Below are 14,278 nucleotides of genomic sequence, written 5' to 3'. Positions count from 1 at the left end.
AGTATTGTGGTGAGAATCTTTGAGACGCCTTTGGTGATGAGAGAGCTCTGTCCTCACAAATGGATTAATGCTTTTTTTTTTTTTTTTGAGACAGGGTGTTTCCTCAAGATTAGATTAGGTTTCATGGGACTGGGCCTCTGGGTCTCTTGCTTCCTCTCTTACACAAGACCCCATTCTCTCTTCTCTTTCTCTTTCCCGCTCCTTCACCATGAGATGCCAAATGGAATTTTATGATGTGTCCAGGTATCCTAATCCACTCTGTTTGGACTTTCTATCCACCATAATGATGAGCCAAATAAACGTCTTTTCTTTACATATTACCCAGAGTTGGGTATTTTGTTGGAGCATTACAGAATAGATTAAGACAGATGGTGCCTAGGATACAGGCAAACTTTTTATTCCTCTTTCTGAAGTAGATAGACTAGTAATCACAATTTGAAAGGCTTTTGAGAATGGGTTTGGGAAGGATTAATTGCAGCCACCCCGAAAGATACTCCCTGAAAACAGTATTGTTGTGTGAATTAGATGGCCAAGTGAGATAACATATAATCCAGTGAAGTTGCAGATAAGCAGATTTGGACAAATTTCTAGATTAAAAAAAAAATCTATACTCTTAAATAGATACTTTAAATTTTTCATTATTTTTACTTATCAGTTAGAGGTAGTTATTCAGTCAGAATTTTTCCATCTGTGGATTAGTTTCTTAAATCTATAAACATTGGTATATATGGGACACTATGTAGTATGTTCTGCTAATTGTATTTTTATTGCCATTTATTTCATGAAGATGAAAATATGAAATGGATGAAGTAACAATAGATTTGTTCTTATTTTTCTGGCCTGATACTTTTGTAATTGATCCATTAATGGAAGGCAAAAAAAAAAATGTGTACTTTACATAACTATCTTTGAGTTCTTATTTTTTTCTTCAATAGAAGCCTGAGGGTTTTATATGGAAAAAAAAAAAAAACTTCTGGTAGGATTTCTTAGATCAAGGTGGAGCCACATCATTGCTGTTATTTACAAATAATTGGTAAAATTTCTGGCCAAGTAATGGTGAAGAAAATAAAACAGATTTACCTTCTCTGTTCTTTGTCATCTCTTCACTAAATTGCTCTGCTCTTATAGAAACTTGCATCTCTTCTTGTTTTTCCAAAACATGGCTCTGAGGACTATCAAAAAAATGTCTGATCCACAGCCTTTTCTAACTATAGTTTTTCAGTGAGTATTTTCATCAGATTTTTTAATGTGTCAACAAATTGATAATAGTTGCAAATATTTTTGCTTTGACAGTAATTGCATACTTAGTTTGTGAAGGGATTTGACAAGCAATTCAACTGGTATTAGTAGGTCCAAACCATATGTCTCCCAGCAGATGCACCTATTACTTTACATACTGTTTACCCGCTTTTGGTGACATTGAGGCTAACCTTGGAGTCACCTCCCCCGCTGCCACATTCTCCTTTGTCGTACCACCATTTGTTTTTCAATTTGTCCAAGAGGCCTTGTTCATTCAGTTTTAAAACTGCGAGGTTAACAGCATTTCTTGAAACGATAAAACATATTTTGTAAGAAACTGCACAGCTGTTAAGATGTTAGAAGGAATGAGGACTTAAGCTCTTTTATAAGCTTCTCCCAGACGCTAAATAAACCTCTCATTTTGCCATCCTGCAGTCCCTTCCACCAGAGTCCAAACCAAAGGCAATTGTAACCGATTTCAAATGTATTAAACATGCAGTATTTGGTGCTGTTCATTTTCATGGTTCTTTTATTGTCAAATAACTGATCTCATCAAACAAATATATGATTTTTTTTTTGCACAACAGTAATAAACTTGTATTTACTCTTAATTGAGAAAAAATTGTGTCTCTAATTCCTTTACCTCTAAGAATGTCAATGACCCAAGAGAGACTGGAATGAAAATTCATTCTCAGAAGGTAAAACAAAATGGCATAAACAAACCAACAAAGCAGTCATTAATTTTGTATACTGATTTTCTGACAGCAAAGATTATGGCTTAATTATTATTCCCTTTATTTATGTGGGTTTAGTTTGCTTGATTTAGTTGGTCTCAGAATCCAGGTTAGCTCAGTTTCATGGGCTGAAAAGGACAGGCTAGTCAAGAGACAGTAGTAGCAGCTCTTAGGGATAAGTTCTTACATATAAAGTTCTTGTTGCTTCTTGAAGGCATTAGATTCTATTTAGAAATTAGGATCACATATCCAATTTGACTGTTTAAATTAAGCAATTAAACCCAGGAAGCAATGCTGCATGTGATATGGACTTTATAAACAAACACTTTAGATTAGATTTTCTCTATGTTTATGGGGGAATAGGGACAGCATATTCTAATTATTCTAAGAGGATTGAAAAAAAAATGTTATGGGCTTTTGTTTCCCATGCATTTGGTTTCTTTCCTGCTTTCAAGTTACAGTTTTTAATGAACCATTAACTTTTCCAAGAGGTTTCTCCAGAATTTAATGAAATTTCTGTTTTATCTAAGGAGTGGTTTATACACGGAGGAGTTCTGGCTACAGTCTGTGCTATTTGAGAAACACTGAATTTGGTGATTACCTAATGCCAAATGAATTACAGAGCAGATGAAACAACTATAACTGTATTGATGAATAGCATGATTTGCAAGTAAAATGTCATTTAGCTGACTAATAAAGTGTTGGCTATTTTACTGCTAAACTGCTAAATAGCTTGTTAAAGCGTAAAATGTTTTCATGGTATTTCAGGTGAATAATGTACTTTTCCACTGTTGTGATGTGTTGATCCACTTGAAGAGTGGACATTTCCCATGAGCAAACCATACGCTTTAGGAGCATTAACTCTCTTTAAGACTGCCATTTGCTACATAGATAATTAAATGATTAGGTGTTCCCACATTCCCAAGTGTCACAGTAGTGGCATATAATAATTAATATATTTCAAAATGAACAATATCAGGTGATCAGTTTAATCACCAAAAGGACCAAATTAAAATGTAAAAATAAATAAATATTCAGTGAAGCTAGAAACATCTATTTTTTTTTAAAATTCTGTTGGGAAAAAGGAATTGTTTTAATTTATTTTGTATTTATAAGAAACTAAACTTGTCTTTCAATGAATTGAAACTACTAAAGTTTTCCTATTTTGGAGCAAATGATTCTTATAATTCATGTTATTTTAGCTTTAAATATTCATTTTAGTTTTTTTTTTTTTTTTTTTTTAGTGAAGCAATATCCAAATTATTTTATGTGTTGGTTTAGACCATTCCTTTGATAAAATTAAAACCATTTCATGAGAGGGTTATTTAACAGGGTTATTAGCCATATCCAAAGACAGTTTCACAGCACAATAAAAAACAAAAAAGCAAAATAAAGGAATGGATAAGGAAAAAAAGCTTTATGTTGATAAAATTGTTTGGAATCAAGCTATCTACAAAAATTATTCTAAAACATTGTCTTTCTAATACCATATAATAGGCCATGTAAAAACAGATTAGTTTCACACTGCTATCCATATGTGTGTACATATCTATATTTGATTTTACATTTGATTAATAAATAAGTCATTGCCCAGTTCACAAGTAATCCACATTTTCCGTCCAGAAACATGTTCTTCCTTAGTAAAGTCCACTTAATATCATCATATATAAAATTTTCTTTTCTTTAATAATATATAGTGGAAGGCACTTATAATTAATATCTTCAGCATTTCAAAATTTCTTGATAGAGCCTGTTATTTTCTGTAATTGTCAAATTAAGTATGTCATTTCCTTACATAATCAATTTAGGTCTAAAGGCCTCCTTGGATTGCTATTTATACTGCAACATAAACCACATATATCAGGACAATTTGGACATCTGTTCTATTTTATGGAATGATTACTTTTTTCATATTGTTAATATTAAGAATCATTAAATGGTTAAAAAAAAGTATAAAGTTGTTTCTGTCACTTTACTACACTAGGTTAAAAAGTATTTTTTATTCAGCAAAAGTGAAAAGGGAATCCTGAAAGAATTGTAGTAAACAAGGTCAGGGCACCCTAAGCTGACTGGTAAACCAGGGACATAGGAAGAGATCCTTACTGAAGCACATTTAAATACTGCTTTGGAATCTCCTTGATACATCTGAGAACTTGATTTCAAAATCAATGTCAGAAACTCATATCGATTATAAGGGATATTTGTACTTTAGTTAATTATTAAAGAAGGTGTAATAGTGGTCTGCTAAGCAAAAGAGAGAAGAAAAATATTGTGGGTTATTTCTTACATTAATTTTCCTTTTATTGTATTAAATGCAACTTTTACAGAATAAAGTCAATTAAAATGATTTTTTTTCCCATTTAAAAATGGGAGGGAAGGAAGAAATAGTAGCTGAACACATTCTTGCTGGATATATAAACCACACTGGAAAACCCTGGTGTGTTGACAATGGCCTTTTACGGAGTGCAATAGAACCCAGGAAATTTTCTTATTTGCCTTTGCCTTTTATGCATCATGTGAAGTATACATAAGAAAAAGTCTCCGATTAGTTTTTTTTCCTAGTGGTGAAATGATACGGAATTTGACAATGGGATGAAAATGCTCACTTGATCAAATTCCAGGACCTCTGGAAAACCTCCAAAGGTTTTATTCCTGGAATTCCCTTCAATTGAGCTTGAGATTATAAAATTTTACCTTACTGCCTGATTTGGGACTTAATTTTGTTAAGGATGTAGTTGAAATGTTACCTAAAACAAAACTTTTAAAGCAGGGAACTAACAGATTTACTTTTTTCATTTATTAATTTTGGGTAAATTTAAAAAGTTAAAAGTAAGACTTTTCTTGTAAAAAGCATGCTTAACACAGGCTAACACATTTGCCACTCCCTTGACTCTTCCGTAATAATTTATCACCAAATTCTGTAGAGTCGAATATGCTCAGCATTACTTTATGCCTTATGCATTATATTTACTTCTAAACTATGTGTCTTATAGTGTAATTTCCTGTTGGTGAGGTACTAAAGTGTACATTTGCTAAAACATGTATATAAATTAATGGGACAAAATTTATAAAGCTTAAGTTTAGTAAAGTGTTTTTATGATTTCCTGTATTATTGTAAAGAACTGATGATATAAACACTTAGAATTAGTTTCTGACCGACCACAGGATATTCAGGGCATGGGTAGTTTGTAGAATAAATAATTTGCAATAACAGGTTTAGCCTGGCTAAAACAAATTCAATTCTTTTTCACTTACTTGGACAAACACTTTAATGTTGGATGTCCATAGTATGTGGCCCCACTACAATTTATTTCTCTAACCATTGTGTGGTGTTAGTGCTCTATTATCCTGTTAAAAAAGGATTCCTTAGTTTTATACATATGAAAACATCTCACTGATTTTAAGACGGCTATTTTCACTGACATGCTATCTTTGTACTATGTTCTTTATAAAATTTAAATACCAGATGTTATGATGTCTAAAATATTTATCAAAACAAGACTGAGATTTTTTTCATAGTTTCCATCCAGCACATCCTAATGTAGTTTAAAACAACTTAAAAATGATGTGAATTAACAAGAAATTGTGTAATGAAATAAGGAAATTCCTTTTGAATCATCAAAGGGCTTTGGTAGATAATTTATGCAGGAAGAAATACAAATCATATACAAGTAATTCAATCTTAGTTGGAATTAGTGAGTTAAAGTACTATGAATTCATTTTTCTTTATTCATATTAGAAAAATAAAAGTAAACATGATGTTCAATATTGTCAAGAATTTAATATTGTGGGCAATCTCATAGATTGATGACAGTGTTAAAAACCAGAAAAAAAAATTTGCCTTGATAAAACGGAAGCTTTTACTCAATCCTTATCCTTGATCCAATAATTCCTCTTTTAGCAATCAATCCTAGTCCTAAGAAATTAGTCAAAGATGTTGGCAAAGTAACTTGTAATAAATCTAACGGTATATTTCTTTTTGTTTCAAAACATAAAGACAATGTGCATGTCCCAAAGAAAGGGAGAATTAAATAATTTTCTGTTCAGACCACTATCTAGAAGCTTGATTTAAGCCTCAAAACTTACAAACACAGATGCTCAGACCTAAGCCTATTCTATCAGATTCTTCTGGATTACATGTAAATGTATGTAGGTTTTTATAAAGCTTTTGAGGTAGTAGTGACAAGTACCATTTATTCCTATGACATATTTCATAACTATTAAAATTTAATGACTAGGGAAAATACTGACAGTATGATGTTAAGTGCAAAAAAAAAGAAATCTGTATATTCTTTGTGATATTAGTCTGACAATAAGCTATACATATATTTAATACTAATAAAAATATTGGCTAAAGATACAACAGATGTTTTTTTCTGGGTGGAGGGTTTGTGATTAATTTGGATTCCATTTTGTTTGTTATGCTTCCTCACTCATTCAAAATTTTTTACAATGGGCAGTGATACTTTAGTAATTTGGAAAAAGCAAACCAAAAGACTATACTCATTTATTTCATAAATACAATGCCTTATAGAATTGTTCTCTTCAAGCCAAAATTTATACTCTACTTTGTATCAAATATAATTTGAGAAAGAAGTAAAATCTAGGGGTTATTCTTCAGGATCTCAGAAAAACATTAATTGTTCTTAATTATATGATTTGCTTTGGTGCACTTGGTTTTGTGCCTCTGATCATAGGATGGAGAACATGTGCAGTACTTGGCTTCTATCAAGGTTCTATTTTATTTGTGGGGCATGGGTCAGGCAGAGAAGTATGAACACTATAGGAGTTTCAGGTCTGCCCCATCAGGTAGAATCTGCAGGAGGTTAATAGAACTTTCAATGGCCCAGTGAGAAGGCTTGCCCTTTCATACATATTTAGATAGACAAGGTGAGTCTTCTCCCTCAGGCTCCATTAAATGAAAGTGACTGAAATAGACTTGAGTTCTGGTAAGTGGGCCATTTATATTAGAAAAAAATGTATATAGATCTATTTCTAGAAAAAAAGGTTTCATGGCTAACAACTCTGTTCTTTCCCCATTAAGTGTTAGGGATCTTCATCTTTTTTTTTTTTGGTAGGAATTTTATAAAACACAATTTGTTTTCCATCATACTATATATTGACTATTATCCCTTCCTTGAAACCAAATTTAAATTCTGAATTGGAAAACTCATCTGATTTAAAATTCATTGTAATGCAGATACACACACACAAACACATTCACCCATACATGCTAAATTTTGGGGGGAACTATTTTAATAATAAAATAATAATTTTATGTAAAATGAATACAAATTAACTGTATATAGACTATTCATTTTGTTATTAAATGATGGCTGCAGTGTAAATATTGTTACAAGAGTTGCATGCATGAAAGCCTGTTCCATATAACAATATGAGTTAGGTAGAAGAGCAATATCTAGGTAGAAGAGCAAATATCAACTAGGATCTACTTCTGTAATTTCATTAACGATGTTTTCCCAAATAAAGGTGGATGAAGCAAGTTAGCAGAAAAACAGAGTTTATAACTAAAAATCACAACTTTATATTGTCTATTAAAAACTAACTGCAAAAAATAACTTATCAATCAGGAAAATATAAAAAATAAATAAAAGTCAATAGAATGGCATATGATAAGAAGTCAAGAGCTAAATATGTCTGAACTTGAAGAAAGGCATTTGTATTCACATTTCTAAACTTTATCGGCTATTTAGGCCTGGAAGAGTAACCAGTCCTAAGCATTATCAATGCTTCACTTAGTTTTCAATTTCACTTGTAGCTGTGCTATTACTTTTCTTGGCAAATTATTCCTTTCGATAGACAAGCACAAGGCACTTTTTGCTTCATTAGATTTATGCACTCATTTCCAAAAGCAGACTTTGGGCCAAATTGCTCCACACATATATGCAAAAATTTTTTAAAAAATGATAATATGTTTTCACTTCAGTTTGCCTTTTCAATGACAAATAAGGTTTGCAAAAGTTTTGTAGGTGAAAAGACAACTCATATCCAGCATAATTTATGAGTATTTGAAAAACAATTTGATAAATCAAGATGGATTTATGTCTTTACATTGGATTTTATATAAGCAAGTTAGTATACAGAACTTTGTATTTCATATTCCAAGTACTTGTATTCATATTGATTCCTAAACAAATGAAGTAGGTACTGGCTTAGCTTCCAAAAATTGTCTCTAAATTTCTTATTCTTTGGAATTTGCATGACTAATTCTTATTGGAGAATTGAGCCTGAAGGATGTGAATTTTTGAAGGAGCATGGTGATTTTTAGGAGATTGTCTGTCAGCAGTTATAGCCAGAGCATTAGCTAAGGATTGTGATGATTTTAATTGTGTATTTTGTATTGAGTGTTTTCAATGGTAACCCTTACATATATTTTATGCAGTTTAGTTTCATGATTTCATCAATTTGAGATCACCGAGTAAATTTTCTAACCTACTTTGGGTCATGGATTTCTTTAAGAATTTAATGAAAGCTGGATACATTCTCAGAAAAATATACATAAACATATAAGAATTGACTGGCATACAATTCTAAGAGATTCACAGACTTTGGAAAGAAAATAATGAATATGGATTTAAAAAATCTGTTCTAGATTTTAGTACACTATTTTAAAATTAGCTAATAATTCCTTTTATGTAGAAGAAATTAAATGACATTTTTATCGCAACGGTGTCTCCTTTCAATAGAGAAGGAGTTTTAAGACTGTCATTTTTCAGGAAGGGACTTCTAAGCTAGTGGCCTCAATCTATTATTATTCTGCAAACATTATGTGTGAGACTCTTCAGAAGACTGCATATTAAATTGACAAAATAAAAAACAAAACTGTAGAAGGATACTTTTAGTTATAGTTAAATAAATTGATAGAATATCAAATATTCATTTTATATAGTGTAAATTTTATTTATGGTATCCTTGGGGTACTTTTGAGATTATGAGGGCTAAAGACTTTCATCCCATTCACATTGTTGTTATTATTATCTGTGTTCGAATCATATAAAAGGGAGCTTTGTTTCCAGGTCAAATCATGCCTGCCTAGATTGTGAAGCACTTCACATATCCTCTGAATATTATTCGCGTTTCAAGTTGTGGTTATTATTAGTCTAAAGTATCAAAAATGCGAGTGCTGGTCACTGTCACATGCACAGCATGTGGGTGGTTCATCAGTTCTGGGCCTTTCATGCAGATGCCTTCCCTGGACCAAGATGCGCTGTGTGGACTTGCCCCTGTGGCTGACTTGGATGCTTCATCCTCTAAACCATGCTCCTTTCTCTCTTTCAATGATAACCAAAATACAAAACCATTCTATGAACCACAGGTCATGTTTCTTTTTCTATTCTATGCTGAGGCTAAAAACTTTCATCAACTGCTTTAAAGACTTAGAATCCTAGAATTTTTGAGTCAAAATGTAGGTTAGAGGTTATCTCCAACCTTTTCATTTTACTGATGGTCACTGGGGCCTAAAGAAAGTTAGGTGACTTGTCCATCAAAGCCCAGCTGGACGCAGGTCTTCTGCCTTCTGGTCCAGTGCTCTTTCCTAAGTACTGTGATGCTCTTTTGCTTCCTGTTGGTGCCCTTTCCTATATAGTTATGCTATTTATTTAGTCCTTCTCTGTCTTGCTATTTCTCTTTGTTCCTGAGAAGTTTCCTAGGTGTCAAAGAATTTTCTCTAATTAAGCTTTAGAATCAGACTTTCATATCCCCTTTACTAGTAAGTTGGCAACTTTTGATATCTCTGGCTAAATCCTCTTTGAGTTGAGATAAAACCTGAAAGGCAGTTAGTCTTGTTAACTAAATTGATCTTTCCTAAATACCCAAGAAGGAAGAGGAGCAGATAATTTTCTTTAAAAAGCATACCAATTAATTATATGCTGACTTGATTTAGTTAGATGGTAACATTTATTTTCTCCCAAGGTTACAATGGGGTGTCTATTTAAATACACACAACATTCTTAATGTTCTAAGTTCTAATCTTTCAGTACATATACTTTTGGATCTCCAAGCATAATATCACAAATAAATTTTTTAATCCAATATAACAGATTAGAACATTTTTCCCCCCAGAAGAAATAGAACTGTAAAAATAAATAATAAAATAACAGCCATAAAAATTCAATTGACTACTTAAATTTTCATTTCCCTTCTTTTCCTAAAGCCATTTATTCAGTAAGAACTGTTTTTCTGAAAAGTGCCTCCCAAATTCATACTCTCATTTCTACTAGACTGGCATCATGCAGTTGAAGCCCTGCTAACCCAAGACCAATGGTTGTTTCGATCCATACTCTGCCACCCACAGTCAGAACAACCTTGCTCTTCTGCTTGTTTATAGTGCTTTGTTAAAAGCCTTCAGCAACTCATGATTACCTTTTTCTGACAGATGAGGTTTCTCAACAATTCACTTATATAAGCTTTTAACGTATAAATTTGTTACATTTTATTGAGCCAGATAGTGCATCAAGTTTTCACTGAATTCTAGTAATTGAATATAATAGGTTTATTTCTACATTTTATAAATGAGCAAAGTAAAGCCTAAAAATTGCACAGGTAGTAAATGGCAAAGGTGGGATTAGAACCTGTGTCTGTCTAACACGGGAGTCTATTCTATGACACACTAAACCCCCTGCAGGCTCTCTGCCTCCAGTCATGCTAGTTTTTTTCTAGTCCCAAAGGTATTTTGTTTAGAATTGATTCCACAGTCAAAATAGAACTTTCACCAGGAATTCCTTTTTTCCTTCCCCTTGTTGTTTCTGAATTTCTTATCATTTTCAGTAATCACTCACAGACTTATTTATTTAATTAATATTTATCAGCTAATATGTCTGAAACTTACTTACTTGGAGTTATACATTACTTTGTGATGATACATGTGCACATATTTTTTCCCTCTTGGAGGGTAGCAACTGTGTCTTATGGTACATTATACCATTCTCAGCTCCAGTGTAGAGCAAGAAATGCAGATGATATGCAAATGACAACATACAGAATTGATATAACATTGAATTAACTTAAGCTGCTATTTTGCAAGTTACTCATTATAACAAAAGAATAGTGTGCTGGGTGGTGACAGGCACTCCTTCAACTGTGAAACCAAACAGATTTGGGGAAGACCTGATATAAAATGTATTTCAAAATTAAGTTTAACAAGATTCTTTAAAACTACCTATAAAATGTTGGCAAGAGGAGCATCAAAATATTATTGACACTAGATACTATTATAGCAGATAATTCGGTACATTGTGTAAACAAAATAATCTAGGAAGGTTCTTCAATGAGATTATTGGTGGTTAAAATAAAGGGGTCACCAGTTCAATTCGTGTGGCAAAATAAGAACACTAAATGATTAAATCTATTACAATTTTGGCAGCATTATCTAGGGAAAAATGATACTCCCATATAATTTAATTAAAATGAAACTCCTAAGTAATGGTATTTTTATAAATAAATTTCAATATATTTATGTTTAATAAATAAAACATATCACCTTTGTAAAATTCTTTTCACCTTACCAATTAGAATATTTTAGCCTATTTTAGAAATTAAAAGTATTTATCATTAACAGATACTTAATGCCAGCTGTATATTTGGTTTAACTTGATTAAGATTTACTTCACTGAATAACTCACTAAATATGTCTAGCTAATCTTTGCATTCCAAGATTTTACATTTTCTGTCTGATTCTTGAGAGTAAACAAAAATTCAATTTGAACTTTTTTCTCTCATTTAGGGTTTCAGGCTCCTTAGCAGAAGGCAAGTATTTGGGTATAACTCATCACCTCATCACGTCAAATATGTTTTAATTGCTCTTGTTTCACCTACTTTGTTTTGTCTTTGCTTTTGTCTTGGTGGGATGACAGCACAAATAGAAAAAGAAGCTTGGGTGATAAATACTTAGCATAGTATAGAAAGAGGCCTTACAAATCAATGAAAGGAAGCTGTCTGCACTTCCATTAAAAGTTCAGAACTATAGCAATTAACATAAAATCAGGTTTGCACTACACTAAACAACAAAGCCAAGGAAATGGTGTTTTCATCTCAATTTCAGGTTGTCCTAAAGAATGTCACCACCCATTCTTTCCTTGAATGATATTACCATAAAATATTTCATAAGAATTCAAAGCACAAAACAAAGCTTCCTGACATAACTGTTGTCCTTGCAGACATCAAATTCAACACATAAACAGTTTACTAAAAGTATTGTGACAATTTCCTTGTATTTTGGGGGTACAATTTCTTAAGCAGATATCCTATATGTCTGGCATATGGAATCAGGAATGAATAATGTGACTCAGATACATCCTGTTCTCTTTCCTAAAGGGGACAATGTGTGAGACAGTTTAACCTAGGTTTTGTGTGATAATCTGACAGTAAAATGCACCATGTGCTAAAAGTCCAATGCTTAGGTTTCTGGATTTGGCAGCCATTACAGTATAATCATCTGCATGAACAGCATGCATTGATATTAAAATCATCTTCTTGTTTTATATATGTCCTTTCATTTATGTTCTCAACCACATGACTACTATTGTTCCTGATCAGAAGACAACAGTCTGTAATAAAAATACAACTTTCTGAAATACTTTTCTTTCATTAAAAATCTCCAAGTCTCTTATATCAGGATTTTAAACACATTTGTAACAAAATGGTATAATTGCATTTCTGAAAGATGACTCAATTTTCGTGCAATAAATTGATAAAATTCTTGTTCTTTGGGTATGTTTCTTTCTTACAAAGAATCCCTTCTTCTTGAAGCTCAAGTGCTTTATTTAATGGATCCTAAAATATTTCTAAGATCTACTTTAATAATATGAGATCTAGTCTCTTTGAAGGACAATGGCAACAAAGAATTCTTGCTGAATAGGATCTAGAAGCTGCTGTCTTTTGTAAATTCCATGTGTTCCATACTTGGACAATCTCAAATTCTAGTGGCTTTTTAGATCTCTCACTTGTATCTCCCCTGGGGTTCTCCCCTACGGAAGGACCAATTTGAAAAAGATACTGAAGTCAGTGATTACTGATGATTTCCAAAGACAACATAAAGATAGAGAGTACAGTGAAAATCACTAAAAGCAATATTAAAGAGGTCTGGGAAGGGTGTATTAGCACTGGGAAATAATGCTCAAGATAATACTTCCTCCCTTTCCTCTTATTTTTCTAATCATTTGAATCATTTCATTAAAAATCTCATTAAGTCTATATTACTTCAGATCAAAAGTTTTGTTTGATTATATTCAAAATTGTTGAAATTATACCAGTGGCTCCTTTTATTAAAAACAATTTTAATAGTGATATATTTCATTGAATTTTAGTTTTAATATTTTAGTGCCTTCTTATTACTCATTATGGTTTGATTGCCAGTAACTATGCATAATTCTACATATAGAGAAATTAACAGCTGAAGAATATAAGCCTTAATGGAAGACTGGTGCTAATATTTAATGATGATGGAAAACACAAAAGTCGTAGCATATAACTGGTATGATTTGTGTGAAGATTTTTCTTTTTGCTTGCTATAACATTTGTAAGTGGACGTTCAGATAACTATTATGCACAGGTGGCAAGCTGGTTTCCTAATGCTGGTGGGTTAAAAAATATAAATGTATAAATAAAAAGGGATTAAAAAATAGGTGGGGGAGGGGTTTCCTTCAAATGGATGGAACCCATTCTTTTGAAAGAAAACTCCCCTCTTACCTTGGTCCTGGAGCTGGTTAGTTCTCCTCTGTCCTCCTCCTAGGGGAGAAATACCCAAAGTTAAACAATAATAGAACATGGTCTTGTATTAAAGTCAAGTTCAGTTCTGGCCAACCCTTTCCTCAGGTCTCACAAGACCCTACCAACTGTCTGATATACTGGGGCTTTCACAGAATTGAATTTAAAACCCATTTTAAGGATTAAGCCAAAGGGGAATGAACATTAGCTTTGTAAAGGGGGGAAAATGTGTCTGCTTTTCAGTCATTTTGTCTTGTCAGAGAGCTCTTATAAATCAAAGATTGACTAAGAGCATGGAATTCAGGGAAGGGCATTGCTGGGTTAATTTTCTACAGCTGCAGTGAAAAATGGAGGCGGTACCATGGGGAGAACCAAGAGTTTCCTAGGGAGCAGGAGGTGTGCTGTGGTGTTCTCTGCCAACCTCCCTGATATGCTCCTGGTCTGCTGATAATAAATTGATGGTGCTACAAGCAACACCCTGTGTAGAATGGCACTTAATCTCATAGGAACAATAATGACTGTAAAAAATCTAAGAAATAAAGGCTTATTAGATGTAAAGATTAGAAAAAAAGTCTGAGAAA

At 32.5% G+C, this 14,278-nt stretch overlaps 1 protein-coding gene across 8 annotated transcripts in view; it reads right to left on the bottom strand.

Annotated features, from left to right (window-relative positions):
* Positions 1-14,278, bottom strand: part of Gria4 (glutamate ionotropic receptor AMPA type subunit 4) — a 333,715-nt gene that overhangs the window by 11,125 nt on the left and 308,312 nt on the right. For 3 of the 8 annotated variants that reach the window (XM_026399030.2, XM_077797707.1, XM_077797708.1), the window contains one exon: positions 1,431-1,545. The exons of the other annotated variants lie outside the window; for them this stretch is intronic. In XM_026399030.2, the coding sequence (XP_026254815.1) occupies positions 1,431-1,545 (115 nt within the window). The remainder of the gene's footprint in view (positions 1-1,430; positions 1,546-14,278) is intronic. 8 annotated transcript variants of the gene reach the window in all.

This window comes from Urocitellus parryii, chromosome 4 (assembly GCF_045843805.1).
Source record: "Urocitellus parryii isolate mUroPar1 chromosome 4, mUroPar1.hap1, whole genome shotgun sequence".
NCBI lineage: Eukaryota > Metazoa > Chordata > Mammalia > Rodentia > Sciuridae > Urocitellus > Urocitellus parryii.
Note: the sequence above shows the minus strand (reverse complement) of the source record. Positions and strands in the feature narration are given on the sequence as shown.